At 37.0% G+C, this 21687-nt stretch overlaps 1 protein-coding gene across 9 annotated transcripts in view; it reads left to right on the forward strand.

The window, feature by feature from the left end:
• Positions 1-21687, forward strand: part of LOC134527248 (glucose transporter type 1) — a 562082-nt gene that overhangs the window by 371758 nt on the left and 168637 nt on the right. For all 9 annotated transcript variants that reach the window (XM_063359761.1, XM_063359758.1, XM_063359759.1 and 6 more), the window contains 2 exons: positions 1249-1419; positions 3195-3302. In XM_063359761.1, the coding sequence (XP_063215831.1) occupies positions 1249-1419; positions 3195-3302 (279 nt within the window). The remainder of the gene's footprint in view (positions 1-1248; positions 1420-3194; positions 3303-21687) is intronic.

Raw genomic sequence — 21687 nt, forward strand, 5'->3', positions numbered from 1 at the left:
GTAATTAAGAATGCACTATAACTTAAAAATAAATATTTTAGAGTTTAAATATCCATTCATAATTGCTTAGCGTTCATGATCATCCAACTAGTAATGCGAAATTTCCTCTCAAATATAAGCCTTAATAGTTCTTGGCAGCAGCCCAGTGGATTAATATAATGGACGGACATGGCGGATCGTGGTGTGTCCAGCTTCTCAACCTGTACAAGTGCTGTTGTGCTTGGCAATGCAAATGCGCCGATTTTCAAGCGCTCAGGTTTAGTTCAGAGATTGTTGTCTATAATTTATCTTTGATGTACAGGCATCAGATAGCAACCAAATATCTGCAAAACACATGGTACACAGTGCAATACACATACAGTATTTGCCACCGAGTGGCGATATTTTGGTGAATAAGGAGTGTCCACGAGGGTATAAATTGTCTCGGATGCATTCTCATCGTAGTTTGTCGAGCCAAAAAAAGTGAAGTAATCACGTTGCAGAATGTCGTATAATGTTATGAAATGCAGGATGACCTATATCGATCTGCGTTGTTGTGAAGCATAGCAAATCGAAAGTTTTGTTTTTTGAATGAATATGCAGTAAGGTAGATTTATTAAAGATAATTTATTGGACTTACCCCATTGCCACTGGTTGTCGAATAACCTCAGGGATGGACAAAACAGATGAAGAGCAAGACAATATCAGCTGGTGTCAATTTTACATGCTTTTAACACACACAGAACTCCGTGGAAATAATTCAAGTCAGAAAAAAAAAGACAGCAAATACGATTCCAGTAGGCAGACAACATTGAGACAGTTACAGCTAGAACAGAAAATTAAGAAAAACAACTTTGGGAAACACAGTGACGCACAGACGAGCCCAAATAGGTAATCTGTACGACTAATAGCATGGATGTACATAGTAGGCTCTTTAGGATGAAACGGTTGTCGATGTATGGCAGCTGATATCCTTTTGTCATCTGTGCGTTGCTGTATTTTCCAAGTTGTTAGTTCTGTATTGCTCTTGTTGCAACTGTCTCGTTATTGTCAGCCTATTGTGTTTTGTGAGTGCTATCATCGTTCTGAGTAAATTCCTTCCATAAAATGTTTATCAAGCATATAACGCTTGCCATCTGGTAATACTAGTCATGTTGTTGTTCATGTTTGGTGTTGATCCTCAAGCTAGTGTCAGCCAGCTCAGGCCAGCAGTAACGAATGCCCCAGAGCTGATGGTGGTGGTGGTGGTGGTTGTGGTGGTGGTCACAGGGCTGAACACGTCGCTGGTGCCCATGTACATCTCGGAGATCGCACCGCTCAACTTGCGAGGAGGCCTGGGCACGGTGAACCAGCTGGCCGTCACCATCGGCCTGCTCATGTCGCAGGTGCTCGGCATCGAGCAGATCCTCGGCACGGACGACGGCTGGCCGGTGCTGCTGGGCAAGTGTGCAAGTGTGGCCTCTGCGTCAGACCTCGCCTCGGGGGGGACGTGAATTCTTATGTTTGCTCGTGTCCGCATAAGGAATCTTGCATTGACTGTAATTTCATAAGTTTGTAACAATTATTTTCACACCACTTTTGTTTGCGTGGTATTTTCTTTTCTTTTAAATGAAACTTTCGTAATATTAGAGGTTAATTAATTATATGTTATTTAAAAACTACTAAACTTACTTCACCCAACAGTTTAAACAGATAAGTGTACATTGTGTGAACAAAGAGTGACTAGAAAATGAAGAAAATTATACTATTTCTTAAAGAATGAATTCATTTATTATAGAGCCTTTATCGATGCATTGAATTATTATATTTTTTTTTACATTATAACCATCATTAATGGATTCATACCGCGCGTGAGCTTCTCGGTACAGCTTTGTCGAGCCAAACCTTGTAAATATTATTTGCCAGTCAGACGCATGAGTAATATGGATGCTAACAGTACATCGTTGCGGATTTAACATATTACAGTATTTTGTGCTGTACGTGTTTGTATTTAGTTGTCAGACCACTCGCTTTCCATCGAACTATCCGGATTAAATTCTCGGCGGTGTGCAACTCGTGTTTTGTGAAAGTGGGCAAGGAAGTGTAAGTTGGAGTGAGTTGGTGTATGTTGTGGAGATATTTAATTCCACACCACCCATTAATTCAATCGTTGCTCCATTTACATCTCACCCACCCTGCAGTCCATACTGACCTCGATATCGTGACGTTAATCCCTAATTCATTCTTTGACATATTACTAGTGAGTAGAATATAATAGTAATATAATAATATTTACTGGCCCTGGAGTCTGAGTGTAGATGTGGATGGGGTCAATGACCATGACCGCCATATTTGATTGTGATGTCAAGGCGCCATATTGGATAAGGTACCTGACCTTTAAACTTTACCTTCAAAATTATGCCAAAAATAGCCAAACATCACTCAAATCTTGCCAAAATTAGCGAAAATTTCCAGCATTTAGGAAACAATTCCATCAAAAGAATTTAACAAAAAAATAGAAAGTTCAAAAATTGAGAACTCAAAAAACCTCAAAAACTTTTGCCTTTGAAAAAACGAAAACTCCTCATAGCATATTGACTCCTTAAAACATTACCTCGACCATTAGGATGGCGTGGAAACCATTATAAATTGTAATGTCATCGTTGCAATTTTCGTTACAGCCACCATCTTAAAAATGCGCAATTATTATGCTATCGTCGTCGCTGCCGTCAGGGTTTCCGTAGATGATGATACAGCTTTTATCAAGGTCTTTGTGGTTGTCGACGACGACGCAAAGGGAATCTGCGTCACCGTCGTCCAAGCTGCCTTCAGGTTTCCCGTAGACGATGGTACAACTTCCTTCGAGTTCGAAGTTAAAGATGGCAAAGATGCCATTAAGATCTTAAAAAATACTTAATAACGTGATTATGTATCAGATGAGTCAAACTAGGTGATCCTTAGATCGTCTCGGTAACAGAGTCGCGTCGTCCATTCCTCGCTTATATACTCGTGGCCGCTGGAATAATATGAGATTGAAAACAAGAATTATTATAACTTAATAATTCAGTTCTGCCAACCTTAGGAGACTTATAAGAGGACTGGTATATTACAAGATAAACATGGCACAAGTATACACTGTATGTAGTTGAATGTTGGGACGACCCTGCTTGTGGCGGTGTGTGTCCGTGTGTTGCCGTGGGAAGTGTTCACGTGTGTGTGTGTGACTCTGTGTGTAGGTCTGGCAGTGTGCCCGGCGATACTGCAGCTGTTGTTGCTGCCCGTGTGCCCCGAGTCCCCGCGCTACCTGCTCATCACCAAGCAGTGGGAGGAGGAAGCCCGCAAAGGTACCATTTGCGACTCTCAGCTCATTCCATGTGTGTCACTTCCTTAGATGATTATTTGAAACAACGTCCTTTTTACAGAGCCAACTATCACGTGGTCAGCAAGAGTAATGCTGCTCACTCTACTTAAATTATTCAGTACAATTAATAACACGTCTTTTGATGTGTAGTGGGAAGAAAATTGCTACAATTTAATGTATTTTATAGGTGAGAAAGAGCACAGCTACAACAGTGACCAGTTCATCTGAAATTATAATTATATCATTATTTTTAAATAGGTTCATTCAGAACCTTATATAACTAGCCTAAAATTTTATTCTTAACAAAATAAACGAACAACTTCTTGAAAATTATATTACTGGTGTTTAACATGTATATCTACGTTTTAAAATATCAATAATAATAAATATATTCCCCACTTAGTTTTTTTATTATATGGAGTGTATGCATATCTTACTATAAATATTTTAAATATGACCTAAAATAAGGAAAACATGGCAAGTTCTGTAGAATCATATTCTCAGAAGGAAAAAAATTAACTTTTAAGTCTGCAGTAGTATTTCTCTCATATATTTTAAATGATCCATTGTTGTTTTATAAACTATATTGGTTAGCACGTTCAGATATAGTTGTATATGTGTCTGGTATTTAGAGTAACCATTCATTATAAACACAATCCTGTAGTTTTCTGATATTTGCTAGTGTTAATTTGAATTTCAAAACATGTAAAATATGCAGAAATGTTTTTTTTTTAACTTGTTGTCTAGGGGGGATTTACATTATTAATTTGGCTGTTATGTGATCGAGTACTTGGGCGCCACGTGGAAGGGCACGTGGACCCGGCTGGAGACTGTCCCTCGGTCGTGATGTCGTTCGTGTGGGAACTAGGGCCGATTCCCTATCCTCCCAGCCCACTGTCAGTGACAGGCACGCTATCTCACTTCGCACGTGTGAGGTCACTGGCAGGCTCTTAGGGAGTCCCACGCGCATCGGCTCCTACACAGAAGTTATACGTGGTCAGAAGACGAAAGGATACACAGCATCTAGTAAAAGTCTTATTGCACTCGTTACTTATTCGGGGAGCACTTACAAACTGTTTACATTGATTAAACTGCAAAAAATTGCAATGGCAAATCGTCCTGCTGAAGTGAGGGTCAGGTTACCATATGACCTGGCCTAGAAGTATGTCTCGTAGCTTCATTCAAAATGTACCGCGAAACTTAAAGTAATTAGTGAAACAGTCTTGTCACCCATAGTAGACCTCGAAGATAAAAGAAAATGTTTAGATAATTAATACATACGGCGGATGCTAAGCGATCAGTTGAGAAACACGGTGAGTTGGCGTTGAGCTGTGAGTTAACATTGGTAGAGACTGGCAGTGGTCAGGGTGTCATAGCGACAGGAAGGTCTGTTATCACCGTTAGATGTTGAAACAATGACGTGAAGGAACAAATTACATAACAGAACCTTTTTAACTCTTAAAAATTATTTGCAAGTATTATTTGTTGCATTTATGTTACTTATATAATTACTTATTTATTGTTGCAGTTCAAACGTAAATAGCCAACATGAGAGTGATTTCTGAAAGGGTTGCGCATGGCGCTTCTACGTCCTTGCATGCTAGCCTGAAAACACATACACTCGGGAGGTTAACATAAAGGTTAAAAATTAAAATTACATAATTACTTAAGTAATAATAGTGGTAGGTGGCACTGACTCTATGCAAGCCTCTTGCGGGCAGACTCGCTCACGCATATGGTGGCGGGAGGTTTGAAATAGAGGGTGGTAGAGGGTGCATAAGGGGCTGAAGCGGGCGAGGCACATGAGGCTTGAGGGAGAGCATAGCCCTGGTCGACGTCAAACTTAAAACCTTGATCCCTAAATTACGAACATCTTCCACCGCTGCTGGGATGCTTGGAGCAGGCCCAACATGGGATCCCCATCTGGTCGGGCTGACGTAATGAGCTGTGTACCTACTGCTTGAGTACTAGCCTGATAGAGCTAAGAGGGGTTGGCTATGCCCCGACCCATCTCTGGGTGACAAAGGTGCCCCAGAGTAATGCGGAGGTGGGCTGAGTGTCATTGTAAGCTGACCAGGGGATTAGGTTCAGGACTACTGTCATTGTAAGCAAAACTGCCCACCAAACATCAGGGGCGCAACAACTAAATTTCCAAAGGGGGGGCAATATACCTTTTTATAAAGAATCATCGATCCCCCCCCCCCCCCTATTGAAGCGGGGGAGGAGCCGGGGGTCCTCCCCCAGGAAAATTTGTATTTCAAGGTGGAAATGGTGCTATTTAAGACGTTTTACTATCTAAAAATTGATTACACAGCACTCTTTGCTCCCGTTTGCCCCCACTTCAAGGTTTCAGAGAGGGGGCAAATACCCTTTCCCCCCCCCCCTCCTGTTGTTGCGCCCATGCCGAACATCAACAATGAAAACCTAATTCACAAGTACACCTATAATCAGTAGCGGATCCAGAGGGGGGGCTAAGGGGCTCAAGCCCCCTTCAAAAGCATCTGGGTCCACTATTGTTTTAGTGTTTGCCTTGATAAAGCCTAGCCTCATCTGGGTCAAGCCCCTCCCAAACCAAAATCCTGGATCCGCCACTGCCTATAATAATACAAGGCTCACCCCGGAAAGACTTAATCCTATGAGGAGTCAGGCAACATATTAACGTTAACGTAGAGGTTCCATTGCATTAAGTGTCTGTGTATAAACAACTGAATTTTTAAATATTAAGCCACAGCTTGCAATACGGTTCCATATTTAATGTTACAGTTTGACAGGACTTGTACCTAGCACCATAGGCGTGCGCATGGTAGGTGTCACAGGTGCCTTGGCACCACCATTAGGGTTAACGTGATTTTGTTTTTTACAAGCAAAAATAATACATACTTACTAAAAACCGTATTATTTCCAAAAAAAAATGTTTTCCAATCGTGTCGAGTTACAGATATGTGCTCATAACACTATCAGTATATCAATTATCAATCGAACCAACTATACACACAGAAACAAGCCAGGTGCAATTACATACTTGTGTTGTACACGCGGGCCGCGGCTACGAAACTTCTGAAATGTAAATACTTCTCCTATTCTCCTTTCACTCTTAGCTGAGTTCTGAAATAAACAAACACCGCCGTATCACTGCGCCGCGTCAGCAAGTGATAGGTTGAATTCATCTCGTGCGCCAAGCACTAGTTGCAACACACACACTTCAGTACAGTCGGTGCTAATAAAATAACGGAGACGTAATATAACAGGAAGCACCGTAGCACTTTGTTCAGCGTAGGTGGTTCATTTGCGAAGAAAAAACTATGCAATTTACGCCTGATAACCGTCTTCACAAAATCATCATAAGTTTTTATAACAGGATACTCAATTTTTCTTTTCTTCCCAGAAGATGTTAATGTCCCGGTGTCCTGTAATTCTTTCCTTGCACGAAGCACACTGCTCTTCGAAACACGCCTAAATTCTGCAGTTAAACTCGCGATATCGTTCACACGACAATCCGGATATTTGTCTGAAAATGTTTTAAAAACATTCAACACAATAGTTTTCTGTGTACTTTTCAAAGGCTTTCCCGTTCTGTGTTTTACAAAACTCGGTCCGACGTCAGCCATAACAAACCGTGCGCGCGCGAATCCGAAATACAACTGTTGCGCCGGGCATCAACTGTACACCGTACAGTACCTTTTGTCTATGCCAGCGTACACACGGCGTCTGCTAACATAATTGTAAGTAAATACTTGCTGACACATTAAACTGTATTGGAAATTACTGATGAAACGCTATAATGCTATATATCAACAATTGTTATAAAAAAAGGCAGTGTAAAAATACTTACAAATGGTACGTAACCAAGGGACTATTTCTTGCGCACGAATAATGTGCGCGGCGGCCGGCAGCCATTGAAAATGTTTGTTTACAAGAGGCTTTGTTTATTCCAAAACTCAGGTAAGAGTGAACGGAGAATAGTTCTCCGGGAAGCCTACAACTCACATAGTTTCGGTTCCCTACCACGTTCGTGCAACTTCTGATTTCTCTCAAAAATTGAAATTAAAAAAATCGAAGGGTTAGGTTAGGTCAGTCACAACATGCTTGTTTTCATTGGAAACTTCTGATTTAGCGGCTGAAGTGGCGTTAATACCAAAACGCAAATCTTCGGAAATCTTCGGAAATTCTTGCAGGGAACCGAAACTATGCGAGTTGTAGGCTTCCCTAGTTCTCCTCGAATTACATAGAATGCGCGCTCGGTGTCCACTGTTCACGCCACTCGGCACCGGCAGGCGCACGGAATAATAGCCGCCGTCCGCCTGGTAGCACTACTGTGTAGTGTTTACTCTTACTGTTTACTCATCAGTTTAGCCAGAGATGCCAATGCCTACGAATCTTCCGTAGTTTCTACGGATCGTAAAGCAAAATTACGGACTACTGATATAACCATAAAGTTCTACTGAAACTGCCAAAAAAATAGCTGTATTAGCTCCTGTATGCAAATGGCTATATTGTATGCTGTTTCTTCCTTAAGCTTGCTTGGTAATATTCACGTGTATTATAATTGTTTCGTAGTTTTCTCCTTTTGCTTTCTCAGTTTTATTATGTAAGTGCACGATGTGGAGGAGGTTGACATTGAAAACAACCCGATTGTCATTCCTTGCCACGGTAACGGTATTTCGGCAGCTTGCTCGTCACGGCCTGGAGCCCTATTCTTGACGCTGCCGGAATAATTCCGGTAGCGGAATGATCCGCAAGATTCAACCCGCTAGACAGCTAAATGTCTATTCTTGAAACTGATACTGATACTACCGGAATCAACATTGTCGGGTTTATGAAATGTCTTTATGGAAGTGTGGCAACGTTCAATATTGTGTTGACGTCACTGGTAGAAGGCCAATCACGAGGGAAGGACCATTTATTATTAAAAGTTAACCCTTATCCGGAGACGTGGGGTCTCCGTGACCCCAGCAAAACTTTAACTTGCTGCCATCTATGTGCTGTTCAAGGCACTTGCTTGTGGTACCATCTACCTTTCGCTTGGATATCACATAGTCTCCTCCTGCAGTGTCAGATTTGTTTACGCTGTCTGGCGCTAGATATCAGGTCGCAAAGATAACTTGGGGTCGTAGTGGCACCACGTCACCAGTTATGTTTCTATCTCAGAAGTGATAAAAAGGCTTCTAAACGAACATGTGTACGTGTGGGCGATCCAGATTATGACGAAACTATTTCTAAGTGGTTGAAAGATATTTTTAGTGACTTAAGTGATCAAAGTGTGTGTGGAAAAGCAATGTGTGATGATTGCAGAGCAAACAAATACTCTACTACAGAGTGACTTTTCGTACAAATTTAATTTTTTCAAACAATGTTCGGCTAATATATTTTAAGTAAAAATGCCATTTTCAAAATATATATAAGTATGCATGTGCTTTCTAGTTAGCGAGATTATATATTTTGTTGTGGTTTAAGCATTGGTTATGCAAGGAAAAAATTTGGAGGGGAAAAAAGTAATTTCTTTTTTTGGGAAAATTTATCTGTTGTAGATTTTATGAAAAAGTCTTATTATTCATATAAGTTTTCTAGATTTTGTTTTGTCACTATATCTATATTGAATAGCAAATAAAACTTTAAGGCTACCATCTGCTTTTTTTTTTAAAAAAGCAATTATTACAAATAGGCATTTTTAGATTTATTTGAGCAAGCACCAATAGAAAAATTTTTATTTTATAATTGGTAAATAATTATTTACTAATTTATTTTTTAATTTAATTAATAAGTATAAAAATGCATTAAATAATTTTACATGGAACAAAAATAATTTCTAATTAGTTAACTTCTACAAAACATTTTGGGGTCTGAGGGGCACCACGTCACCAGATATGTCAAATATTTTCACGTCTCCGGCTAAGGGTTAAATGTTTTCATTATACTCGTATCTTTTCTCTAGTTGATGGACGTGGAGGTTATGTAATATGTATAATAAATATAAAACTAATAATTAAAAATGAATGGTATGGCTTATATTAAAAAAAATCGGGGAAATATAACTGAGCTGAACTTAGCTCTATCCTGCGGCTCTATCCGGCCGCCCGGGACTAAGAGCTTGGAACAACAGCCTAAGTCATTCCACGCAAATACGGCAATTACCATCCAAGTTTTAATTTTTTTCCGAGAGAATGAGCAGTCATAACATTGAAACACTTACAAGGTGACATAAATACATATGTTTACTATAAATAAAAATTAAATTTACTGTGTAAACCAACGTACAGGTTGTCCCAAGTACTCTGAAAGCCACCAAAGTGTTGTTTTATGTTGCGTATTTCACAAATGAAGGTGACCCAAAATCCTCCAAGAAATATACAGACCAAAATAATACATAGGGGTGTTCCTACAGGTGTCCTTAATAAATAAAAAATAAATTTGGAAAGAATTACAACGTATCCGTTGCAACAGAGCCTCTTAGGGTGTCCAAAGTGTGCTTTTTAAGGTATTTAACAGAAAACTTTATTTTTTTTCGAACTTTTGGCCTAAACGTAACGCCACGGCAGGTTCATAGGACCTTTCCTCTATGATCCTTCTAACAAAAAAATATTAATTTCCAGAGGTAAGCCCCGTACGAGACTCTCCATGGCCTCCTAGGGCCTCCAAAGTGTGGTTTTTAACGAACTTATCACAAACATAATTTTTTACATCACTTTTTGCCGCTGGAAGTAACAGACATGGTATACAGGAGTGTTCCTACAGGTGTCCTTAATAAATAAAAAATAAATTTGGATAGAATTACAACGTATCCGTTGCAACAGAGCCTGTTAGGGTGTACAAAGTGTGCTTTTTAAGGTATTTAACAGAAAACTTTATTTTTTTTCGAAACTTTGGCCTAAACGTAACGCCACGGCAGGTTCATAGGACCTTTCCTCTATGGTCCTTCTTACAAAAAATATTAATTTCCAGAGGTAAGCCCTGTACGAGACTCTCCAGGGCCTCCTAGGGCCTCCAAAGTGTGGTTTTTAACGAACTTGTCACAAACATTAATTTTTTACATCACTTTTTGCCGCTGGAAGTGACAGACATGGCATATAGGGGTGTTCCTACAGGTGTCCTTAATAAATAAAAAATAAATTTGGAAAGAATTACAACGTATCCGTTGCGCAAGGCCCTCTTAGGGTGTCCAAAGTGTGGTTTTTAAAGTATTTAACAGAAAACTTTATTTTTTTTTTCGAAACTTTGGCCTACACGTAACGCCACGGCAGGTACATAGGACCTTTCCTCTATGATACTTCTTACAAAAAATATTAATTTCCAGAGGTAAGCCCCGTACGAGACTCTCCAGGGCCTCCTAGGGCCTCCAAAGTGTGGTTTTTAACGAACTTATCACAAACATTATTTTTTAACATCAACTCGTAAAAAACCACACTTTGGAGGACCTAGGAGGCCCTGGAGAATCTCGTACGGGGGTTACCTCGTGAAATTAATATTTTTTTGTTAGAAGGATCATAGAGGAAAGGTCCTATGTACCTGCCGTGGCGTTACGTGTAGGCCAAAGTTTCGAAAAAAAATAAAGTTTTCTGTTAAATCCCTTAAAAACCACACTTTGGACACCCTAAGAGGGCCTTGTGCACGGATACGATGTAATTCTTTCCAAATTTATTTTTTATTTATTAAGAACACCTGTAGGAACACCCCGATATACTATTTCTATCACTTCCAGTGGAAGAAGTTGATGTAAAAAAATAATGTTTGTGATAAGTTCGTAAAAAACCACACTTTGGAGGCCCTAGGAGGCCCTGGAGAATATATTACGGGGGTTACCTCTGAAAATTAATATTTTTTTTGTAAGAAGGATCATAGAGGAAAGGTCCTATGTACCTGCTGTTGCGTTACGTGTAGGCCAAAGTTTCGAAAAAAAATAATGTTTTCTGTTAAATACCTTTAAAACAACTCTTTGGACACCCTAAGAGGGCCTTGTGCAACGGATACGTTGTAAATCCTTCCAAATTTATTTTTTATTTATTAAGGACACCTGTATGAACATCCCTATATATTATTTTGGTCTGTATATCTCTTGGAGGAGTTTGGGTCATCTTCATTTTTGAAATACGCAACATAAAACAACATTTTGGTTGCGCTCAGAGTCCTTGGGACAACCTGTACGTTGGTTTACACAGTAAATTTAATTTTTATTAATAGTAAACAAATGTATTTATGTCATCTTGTAACTGCTTCAACGTTATGACTGCTCATTCTCTTGGAAAACAATTAAAACTTGGATGGTAATTGCCGTATTTGCGTGGAATGACTTAGGCTGTTGTTGTTCCAAGCTCTCAGTCCCGGGCGGCCGGATAGAGCCGCAGGAATGAGCTAAGTTCAGCTCAGTGAAATATATTGTGTTATGAAATGAACAACTTTATTTAATGTTAGAAAAAGTACTACAATGATACAAATATTCGCGAAAATATTTACAAATTCATGTGGTTTTTTTTTATTAAAATTTACAATTATTATCCCTTAAAAGTACTCGTTTTTTAGTTTATTGTTTCTGCTTACATGATAGAATTTAAAATTCTTATCACTTAAAAGTAATCGTTTCTTAGTTTGTTTCTGCTTACTTTGCCGCAACTTTTTATGTTAGTGTAAAATTTGAGGTGAAAATAAATTTTATGCAGTGTTTCTTGATTCAGCAAACAATTGTGAATGTGCACATTAAGATTTTTATAACTGCAAGTCAATACAAAATTATAAAAATTTATGAACATCATCTGGCAATTATCTCTAGGTGCGGGGGGAAATGGGTAAAAGTTCCGTATTGCGTATCCAAATTAACCTGTGATCCTGTTGGCATGATCCTGTACACCTGATCCTGTGGTACATGATGCTTATTTTTTTAGCAGTGGGCAGGCGCGTAGCACTGACGCATTTCGCGCGACAGCGCGAAATGTGAAGTTATTTATCATATATGTAATTTATTTTTTACATGCAAGATAGGGAAGGGTAAATAGAATAACCTTTATTTTCACAATCACTTATCACTGTGGGAAATTCATATTTAAATGGACTCATTTCGAGTCCTTTTCAATTCCGGGATGGATGTACTTTTAACGAATACATGTGCATAATCTAACTTCCACTATAGTTTTGTTCCATCAAAACATGACACACGATTGCAATTTTTGGTTTAAAAAACGAATTACGTAATATGGAAACTATGTTACCGGTATTGTATTTATCACAATATACGTCAAATAAGCCACAAATTTATACACGGCAAAAATTTCAATGTTTTTAATACTAAGTAGGTACCATATTAAGTACTTAATGGAAGATGGTAAATATAACTTTCGTAACGTAATATTTAAATACCTGCAATTGCAAATCACACAAAGAAATGTAATAATACTTAAAACATTAAGTAAATATTAGTTAAATTGTTACAAAAATTTTCTCGCCACGCACACAGGAATTGTAAGTTTGAAAGCATCACATGGCGTATTTTTATCTGAATAATCACATAACATAATGAGGTGAATAAGTTATTTCTGGTTTTAAATGAAGTAATCTAATATAAGTATGTATATAAACACACGCATTATTAAACGAGATATGTAGGTAACCTAAAGTAACCAAACATACAAACGATTTAAATATTTTTCAGAACCATAACAGAGACTCCATTTTGGACAAATCATGGTTTCAAAGAACAAAAAATGCTCAAATCTCTACCGGAATTGTGATTCCGCCAGCTCACGCGGTGGCGGAATTAATCCCGTAGATTGTGACGTAATTCCGATACAAAATTCCGCTAGCGAGTGTTCAAGAATAGGGTTTAGCAAATTTCTGGTGGAATCAAGTAATTCCGCTAGAGGAATTCTTCCAGCAATGTCAAGAATAGGGCCCCAGGTCGGGCACAGCGCGCCAGACAACGGAACGGTCCGGCGGCATATGCATAGACCCAAAAACATTGATGCTCTGCTGTATCGCACAGCTCACACAACTCAATGTGGAAGACACAACGTTTGTGAGACAGTTTGTACAGAAGAGTGGCCATCTTTTTTATGTATACAGTTTATAATTGCTGTTTACTGTAGTGTACTTTACCGTTAATAATAATTTTTCGCGCACGTACGTATTTACTTTGTACGGGACATGCCATGTCAACTATATAGATGGATTCGAGTACAGAGTGTATTAGTTCGCCCCACCTCCACTGCATCGCTAGTGTTTCGTTGTTAGAAAGAGACAGAGAGCTTAAATCGTTTGTTTTTGTTTTTTTAAGTACAAACATAATACGGGTGTGGAATAATTGAAATTGATTAATTTTTTTTACAGTTAAAATGTCTCGTAGATGTTGCATTCCAGATTGTTATTATTTGCCGGGCACTGTGAGACATCGTTTTCCTGTATACGAAGAAGATGAATACTTTATAGTTTATTGTTTATATCAATTCAATATTTATATTTTATGTGGTGGTAATATTGATTATTTTTGGTGTTTTATTTAATAACTCATAATTAGACGTGTAAAAGTAACGAAAAAAAGCATACCCGTATGTATTCGTTACTATAACAATTAGTACTCGTTACTTTCGTATCGTTACTCGTTACTTCTGATACCTCATAAGTCGTATTGCGTACGCGTACGGTATGACGTCGCGGCGTTGCCAAATTCGTCATTTGTAGAAAACATACTTATACATTGTATAAGGTAAGGTGTATTTTTTTCACTTTTCCGTATTTTGAACCAGGCTAGTGTATAAGTCATTGTAAATTTAATTATATTTAATAGGTAAAGTGTGGAACTACAAGGAACTGTTGACGGAGTCTACTAAATTTGCAATGGATTTACTATTTGGAAAATTTTAACCGTGCTCATGTTTTATTTATTTATTTGTGTTAGGTATATCACAATAACATCGCAATCCATTATGCGTCGATTATAATGAAAAAGAAACAAATAGGTGTCGATAATTATTTGACAATAAAATTTAAAAAACATTCTAACAATAAATGAACATAAAAATAGTTTTGCTTAGAATTAAATTAAACATAAAAATGAAATAAAACATGTTTCAAACAAAATTAAAACGACAAAATTATTTTTTTCTTAGAATGAAATTAAACATAATAATAAAATAAAAACATATTTCAAAAATAACTAAAACAACAAAGAAAATCTTTTTTATTAGCATGAAATTGAACCTAACCGCAATTGTTATGGGCAAGTGTTAACATTTAAAATCTGCGACTTGTTCGTCAAGCCATTTCAGTAAATAATAAAAATAAACATTAAATAAAAACATTTTATGGCAGGAATCTCTGGTTCATATTTAAAAATAAAATCTTTTCCATTCGCTTTGGTTGAATAGAGCTGCGCGCCTCTCACTTAATATTTGGCCCGATTTGGAAAAAGTCCTTTCAGATGGTACCGAGGTAGCCATCACTGATAAATATTTTTCAGCCAAGTTTGAGAGTTCGGGGTATAGAATTGCCCGCGCCTGCCACCATTTCAAAGGACACTCGTTTCGAGGAATAATGCGTTCTTCTAGATATTGCCTCATGGTAATTATGCTGCTGCTAACTATAGAGTTCGAAGCAGACGCTGACGTTGCCAAAGCATCAAAATCTTTCCATATTGAGTCGTTATCAGCGTCGGTGTCGCCAGTAGATATAGCTAACGTTGATTCGTTCTCGTTAGGTTCTATTGACTGCTTATGGAAGTTAAACTTGTTTTGCAGCTCAGTTTTCAATGCATCTTTGGCAGACTCATAACTTGATTCATCAAACCTAAATGCCAGCTTCTTAAAACGCGGGTCTAACAGTGCTGCTTTAGATAACACTGGGTGTCTGTAACAATTCTTGAATCTACTTTTAAATTCCGTTATTATTTTATTTGCCAGTTTCTTTCCTGTATCTGTAATAATATTTGAATCTAAATTGTGAAAAATTCTAAGCATACTTTCTGTCAAAGCCAGGACCATCGAAACAGTCACTTTTTTTTCTGAAGACATTTCTTCAGTGAGTTGCTTGAATGGCTTCAGAATTTTTATTATTTCTGGCAGTGTCTGCCATTCGCCTTCCAATAGATTTTCTACCGGATTGTGTAGGATTCCAAGAGACGCTTCTAAAGGTTCTTGAAGTGAACAAATCCTCTCAATCATGTCCAGGGTACTGTTCCATCTGGTCACAACATCCATTTTTAGCTTCAATGGTTTTTGATTAGGCCTTAGCTGCTCCTGCATTGCAATTAGTTTTTTGGTAGCTATTGGACTCTTGTGGAAATGTTCCACAATGGCTTTTATTTTTTTTATCAGCTCCCCGAGTCCACAGTCCTGGAGTCCTGCACGCACGACTAAATTAAGAGTGTGAGCGATACATGGCAAATGTTCATAATTTGTTAATCGTATAGCCGCCTTCATGTTCGCTGCGTTATCTGTAACGCAGACAAATATTTTATTTTGTATGTTCCAATGGAAGAGCAACCTATACAGCTCATTTTTAATATATTCGGCCGTGTGTCGCTCATGACATTCAAAACATCCTAATAAAGCAGACTTCAACTCCCAATTTAATAAATAATGGGCTGTTACAGCTTGGTAAGAAGTTGTTGCTCTTGAAGTCCAGCCATCGGTGGTGATCGATACATATTTTGCACTCTCCAATTCTTCTTTTAATTTTTTTTGGACTTCTGAGAATTTAGCATCCAATAAAGTATTGCTTAATATGTACCTTGAAGGCATTTTGTAACCGGGCTCTAAGTAATTAATAAGATCTTTAAAACCCGCATCTTCAACTACAGAAAAAGGCTGAAGGTCTTTAACTATCATTTTAAAAATTAAATCATTAATTTTCTTTTCTCTTACTACACATACTGGACGTTTAATAAAGGCACTTAACTTGGTCTGCTGCGTATTGGTTCCATTTGTTTTAATTACAGGATTAGTAGATTCTGTACTTGCTGATGTTGATGGTCTAGGATCTTCCAGAACTGTTGCATCTGACACGGAGCATGGAATGATATTTTCATAGGTTGATCTGTGTTTTTTTAATGAGATGCTTTTTCAAATTTGTAGTAGAGCCGCCTTTCACTGAATACAACGAATTACAAAGATCACATTTTGCCTTATCATCTTTAGTCTGCGTAAAAAAGCCCCACAGTTTACTTCTTTTCTTATCCATTGTAGCAGGTAAGTTGAACTGTAAAATAAAAAGAAATAAGTGTAAATAATATTAAATCGAATATAAACAATTAAAGATATTTGATCATTAACAGCTTTTGTTAACCAAGAAACAATTAAATCTCATTAGAGTGGCTTTATAATAATATCTCTTTTAAGATAAGAACAAATAAAAGTGAAAATACGCGATAATAAAAAAAAACATACATATTTCGAATTTGTAAAAAAAACTTTCTTAAGTACATCGTTTCTGTTCCAATCTCAAACTTTGTCTCCACACACATATATCTTTAATAAACAAACATCGTTCTTTGTAACTTACGTTTTTAAATTCACCGTGTATGCGTAAAACATACGATCAGCAAAGTTTCAAACACGCATCAACGTTACTTGCGTGAACTGAAACAGTGTAGGTACCGAACCGATACGACAGAAATGCGAGTAACGAAATGCATTCGTATGTAACGAAACGTTACTCGTTACTAGATGCCGCACCCGTTACTCAGTAACGAATACATACGGTTTGCTACAGCTCTACTCATAATTCTTTAAGTATGCTGATTTCAATTTTGTAATGCGAGAACCAGATTTATCACGTGAAGTTAGAATAACAGCATAGTTTTTAAAAAATATCAAAATATCACAAAACAATTACCAACAAAAAACACTATAATTATTATACTACAGTACTTCATAGAAATTCAAACAATGAAAGGTACATTCTAAAAGTACGCACTACGTTGAAAATCTACACCTGCCCATAAACATGCGAGTTGAGCCAATGATCATTCTAACTCATCTCTATAAACAATGTGTCTACATCTATTATTGGGTGCCAAAACAAACAGTATTCATTTCGAGCCGTGGACACATGTGAACACACAACGTACAGCTGCCCATTGGAAAGCATCCAGTGTGTAAATGCAACCCAGCAACTTTCAGTGTTTGACCCTGTGACTTTTTATGATCATGGTAAAAGCCATCTTCAAGGGGTAACTTTTAAGAGGGTGGGTAATGTTTTACAAGTGTCCCATGACTAATTTTTGCCTGGGATAAGTAGTATCCTATAGTGTCATTCTGGGAAGTATAACTATCCAATACACTAAATAGAAATTACATAAACGTTTGCTCAGCAATTGTAGCTAATGTTTAGTTGCTATTCAACAGGAACTGTAGGTAGGTGTTTATATTTTCCGGGGATATATAGCTTGTGTTATTTCAAGACGTATGTACCTATCCCATATGCTAAAATGCAAATGTGTGTGTGAGTGTTTTTTTTTTGCAGCATTTGTAGAGTAATGTTTTGTTGATATACTAGGATAGGGCTGTCCAATAGGTGGCCCGCGGGCCGCATGCGGCCCACGAACGTTATTTGTGCGGCCCGCATGTCAAAAAACTATAAAAATTAGCATTATTAAACTCACCAGAAAATCGACTTGGAGTGTATTGAGCTCTATCTCACGTAACTTTTCCACCACATGTGGTGCCGTAATGAAACTCTCAATGATCTATCCTACACATCTTCCAGGCATATGTGTTGTTAGCCCTTTTCTGACCACTGTCAGGGCAAGGGAAACAAGGGGGAGAAACCTGGGAAATACTTAAGTGTGGCACGAATGCATCTAATACATGGTATTTATTGTTACACAAATACTGAGGAGCATCAGTTGATTATATGAATCTTCATTTTACAATCAGCAGAAACGGATGTTCGACAAAGCCCGTTCTGAAACAAATTCACTTTTTACTACAAGTGCCTTTAAAACATAAAGCGCAATACCCTTCATTTATTTGCGCACAGCGCAGTAAGCCACCTCTGTTTATGAATATTAATATAAGAGCTAATGGAGCACTTACAATAAGGTACGCTGTAAAAAAAATAAGGCTTGACAAAATTATTTAAAAAAATATCCGAACCTAATTTGCCCCAGACACTTAAATGTTATTAGCTGGAATATAAGCAAAAATGTTCATGATTACTTTAGTGACATTAACAAAGCCATGGCATAGTTACCCATACAGCACAAAATGTTACAGATATGTTTCAGAAATATAACTTTTGAAACATTGTAACATGTTTGAAACATTTCGCAACCTACCTGAAACATCTCGGATATATTTCAGAAACGTCAAAATGTCCGCCCTGTGAAATATTTCAATGAAACCTCCCCGCAACATCAAATGGTAATGTTTCTGAAATGTTTCCACTAATGTCCCATCAATATTTCTGAAACATTTAACCGAAATATTTCCATAAATGCTCTGAAATACGTATAAAATGTATCATGTGACCTAAAATACCTCTGGAAATTAGGATGACTGAGGGTATATTTATAATTTAAAAGAGTATTGCACTTTAACAGATACCATAATGTTACAGCTGCATTGGTCAGCTAGTTGCAGTGAAGTGCAGTGACTGTGTTCCAATTCATCACAGCATGCCCTCGTACACTTCCTCTTGATCACTTTGTGCATAATGCCCCTTGACCACACCCTTAGAAAGTGTTAATCGGTGGATTGATATGATCTTGTTCGTATCTTCTTGTTTTCGTCAAGTTTTGCTTGTCCTTAGTAATCATTAGTGTCATTTTTTGATTATATAAAAAAATAGATATTGTAATATTATTTTGTTTGAAATTATTTTAAAGATGTGCTCTGGTAGGGCATAGAATGTAAATTTTTGTCGTTTTTAATGTAATGATAATTGATTTTATTACTTAATAATTTGGCTTGTACAATTGCTGAAAAACCAATTAAAAATCTACTTATAATTTCTAATGTAAGATTAAAAAGGCCTGCCGACAAAATCCAACAATTCATGTAAATTAATGAAACCATATTCTCCACCCTACTGAGCTAAATTTATATATATATATATATATATATATATATATATAAAAAAACCAAGTTAAAGAAATAATTTAATTAATCTAATAAGACATCAGATGTGTTCCCAGGTCAGCGTACCAGACTTGCCTAACATTAATTTTACAAACTATTTTATTATTCTAAAAACAAATTATGGTCATGAAAGTAAAATTTAAATAAGTCTTCAGTATGCTTGCAAAGTGAATGAAACTTACACGAATGTCATAGGAAGCCCAGCACTGGTGTCCATGGTTCCTGTCCATTGCATTTTATTTTAATGGGGAATTTGAATGTGATATAGTGGCAGGCAGGCATGCATCTACATCACTAATATACCTATATACAATACACTAACATATTATAATAGAAAATTCCTACTTGTATGTTGCACAGGAAACCGGTATTAACATAATGAACAGCCATGAGACTTGACCTGTGCTCGTATTGTGATGTACTTTTCTCCTTATTTAATGCTATAGTACGTATATATGGCTGGTGCTTGTGATTTGGACATTTGCAAGAAAAAAATGTGTGCTTGAAAACCCTCAAAAGACATGTAACAATTTTATGCTATAATTAATGTCTTTTTCTTCTTTAACACACATATACTAATTTACAGAGGGTCTAAATATGAAACAATGCAGTCTTAATACAAATTCATCATGTAGCTTTATAATCGACATATTGTTTTCCATTTCACACAAGCTCAACATAAATGAGACTGGACTGGAATCGGCTGTCCTCACTAAACGAAAAACTTGTCTGACCAGCCTAAATGAAGTGAGATGGTGGTGTAGTAGTGGAATATAAAGGGGAATGAAACAAATGTGCAATGAGAAATACTCTTTAAGGGGCCTCCCTAGTAGCATCAGAAGTTAGCGGAACACTATGTTTTTAAAATAATGATGGGACTTTATTAATCGACACTACGAATCTGAAAATTTTTCACCCACGAGAAGATAATACACGAATTGTCTGTATAATTTTACATTTTTGTTTTTTTCTATCAAAATATGAAATAAAAAATCACCAACTTGTCCAACTTTGGGGCCATTTTATACTGCTTAGGAGAATGACAGAAAAAAAGTACAAGTCTAGAAAAAAAGATAATTTTTTTCTGAAGAAATTCATGTATTTAAAACATATAGTCATCGCTTTGAATTCCGAGATATCTTTTCCACAATTTCCGCAAATCCTGAAAGTTTTCCACCGTCTCGTGCTGCCGCTCGGCGAAGCCAGCTCGCAGGCCACACAGCTCAGGTAGCCGGGTGGAGGAACCCGTGGCCGGAGGGGAGGCAGGCTACCTGTGTGTGCGTGCGTGCGTGAGAGGGAGACAACCCACAACCGGCACCGGTAAAAGATAATCCCGTGACCGAAAGAAATTCTCAGAATTGCTTTTAGTGTGCCTCGCCACAGTACCATGTGCTCGACTTACTCTGTGACTATATTCGTGTATCTCTAAAACATTGCTTTTGTTTAAACTACAAATATCCTAAAGATTACCATACTAGATCATTTATTACGAAATAAAGTATTGAAACTAATCAATCAACACATTGAAAGTTGTCCTACAAACTATTTATTGGTGGCTTTACAGTCTCGCTAGCTAATTCGACAAAATTTATATTTAATTTTTAACATGAAAATACACTTCATTGTTTTTCCTTTTATTTTTAATAAAAATTCAAGAAACAATTATTATACCACCCAATATTTTTTAAAATTATTTTAGTTTTCCAAAATAATTTTACACATCTTACAATGCCGGGGAAAAATTTTATACTGGTATTAACCAAATGGTTAACTATTTACAAAAGTTTTGATACTTAAAAATGTAGGTTTTATATAAAATGTATTTTAAATTAAAAGAAAAATCGTATTTTGAAAACTAAATGTCATTTTGCTATGCTTTATGGTTAGATAGATATCTGATTGCCTGCACTGTTTTAAAAATGTCCATGGGATGATATATAAAAAAATAAAAACTAGGGAAGTTCTATATTAAATAAGCTAGTCAGAATTATGTAAATGTTCCTCCTGGCGCAGGAATCACGAGGAGGATTGAAGATGAGGTCAGTGACCGATCGCTCACATATGTAGTTATGGATGGTACGTTATTAATTACAAAATTCAAAAACCATTTTGAAGTTAAAAAGTATAATTAGTGGCAATGTTTAATAAAGATGACGTAAATTTTCAGATAAACTTATTTCTACAGCTCAATTAATTAATAAGGGCAGGAAATAAATTTTTTGCAGCAATTATACAAAATTATTAAAAAAATGTAAACCACAATTAATTTATCCAAAAACCAAAATTAAGTAAATATTGCCCACACATTAC

The sequence above is a fragment of the Bacillus rossius genome, chromosome 1 (assembly GCF_032445375.1).
Source record: "Bacillus rossius redtenbacheri isolate Brsri chromosome 1, Brsri_v3, whole genome shotgun sequence".
Classification (NCBI taxonomy): Eukaryota; Metazoa; Arthropoda; class Insecta; order Phasmatodea; family Bacillidae; genus Bacillus; species Bacillus rossius.